This window comes from Anopheles cruzii, unplaced genomic scaffold (assembly GCF_943734635.1).
Source record: "Anopheles cruzii unplaced genomic scaffold, idAnoCruzAS_RS32_06 scaffold01772_ctg1, whole genome shotgun sequence".
NCBI classification, from domain to species: Eukaryota; Metazoa; Arthropoda; class Insecta; order Diptera; family Culicidae; genus Anopheles; species Anopheles cruzii.
In genome coordinates, this window is record NW_026455357.1 from 1 (window position 1) to 908 (window position 908).

Genomic DNA, 908 nt, shown 5'->3' on the forward strand with positions numbered 1-908 from the left:
AGTTTTAGCAATCGTTTTCCGAAAAAGGTGCAGAGGTAGTGTAAATAAGTAAGCCAACAGGCCAATAGCATTAGCACCTGGTTGTCTAGGAGTCCTTAGTCGCTTGTTTTAGGTACGTCCGTCGTGATGGTTGTCGTTTAAAAATGTATCTGTAAATGTTCGTGGTCCTTGGCACGCACTGCATGTACCTCGAAACAAATACCCAAAAATCCCAGCTCTCGATGAAATATAAAAAAGCTCTTTTGGAGAATAATTGGTAGTCCTGAAAAGGACTTTTTGCAGTTTGCTCTATGCAGGATCCTGAACGAATGATTCCCCTTAGCAAATGAGGCCGACGCCTTACTTGGCTGAGGCGACCTTCTTTGCTGGAGCGGCCTTCTTGGCAGCTGGTTTCTTGGCGGGAGCAGCGGCCTTCTTCGGCTTGGGCGTCTTTGGCTTCGCTGCAGCTGGCTTCGATGGCTTGGTAACCTTCTGCTTGGGAGTTGCTGGCTTCTTGGCGGCTTTCTTGGCTCCTTCGGCCGCCGCTTTCGGTTTCTTGGCGGCGGCTGCCTTTGGTTTTTTCGTGGCTACTGCGGCAGCCTTTGGCTTCTTGGTTGCGCCAGCTTCTGCTTTCTTCACCACCTTCTTTGGCTTCTTATCTCCGGCTGCCTTCTCCATCCCCCTTTTACCATGCAAAATGGTAAACACACTGCCTTCTGATATCTTTACGGCCTCAGCAATCTTCTTCAATTTCAATTTGCGGTCGGATAAGACGATTTTGTGGACTTTTTGTATGTTTTCTTCAGTAACTGCCGAATTTGGGCGACCGGAACGTTCAGCATCATCGGTGTTCGTACGACCACGTTTAAAGTCACCAAACCACTTCTCAACCATTTGCCTCGATGGAGCAGAGTCCGAATAATATTTGT

The 908-nt window shown here is 48.2% G+C and overlaps 1 protein-coding gene across 1 annotated transcript; it reads right to left on the minus strand.

Moving 5' to 3' along the window:
• Positions 1–343: 343 nt before the first annotated feature.
• Positions 344–657, minus strand: LOC128276626 (histone H1B-like; the record flags this gene model as incomplete). The annotated part of the gene is made up of 1 exon (XM_053015083.1): positions 344–657. A coding segment is annotated over exon 1 (314 nt), but the record flags the coding sequence as incomplete, so codon positions are not given.
• Between the last annotated feature and the right edge of the window lie 251 nt (positions 658–908).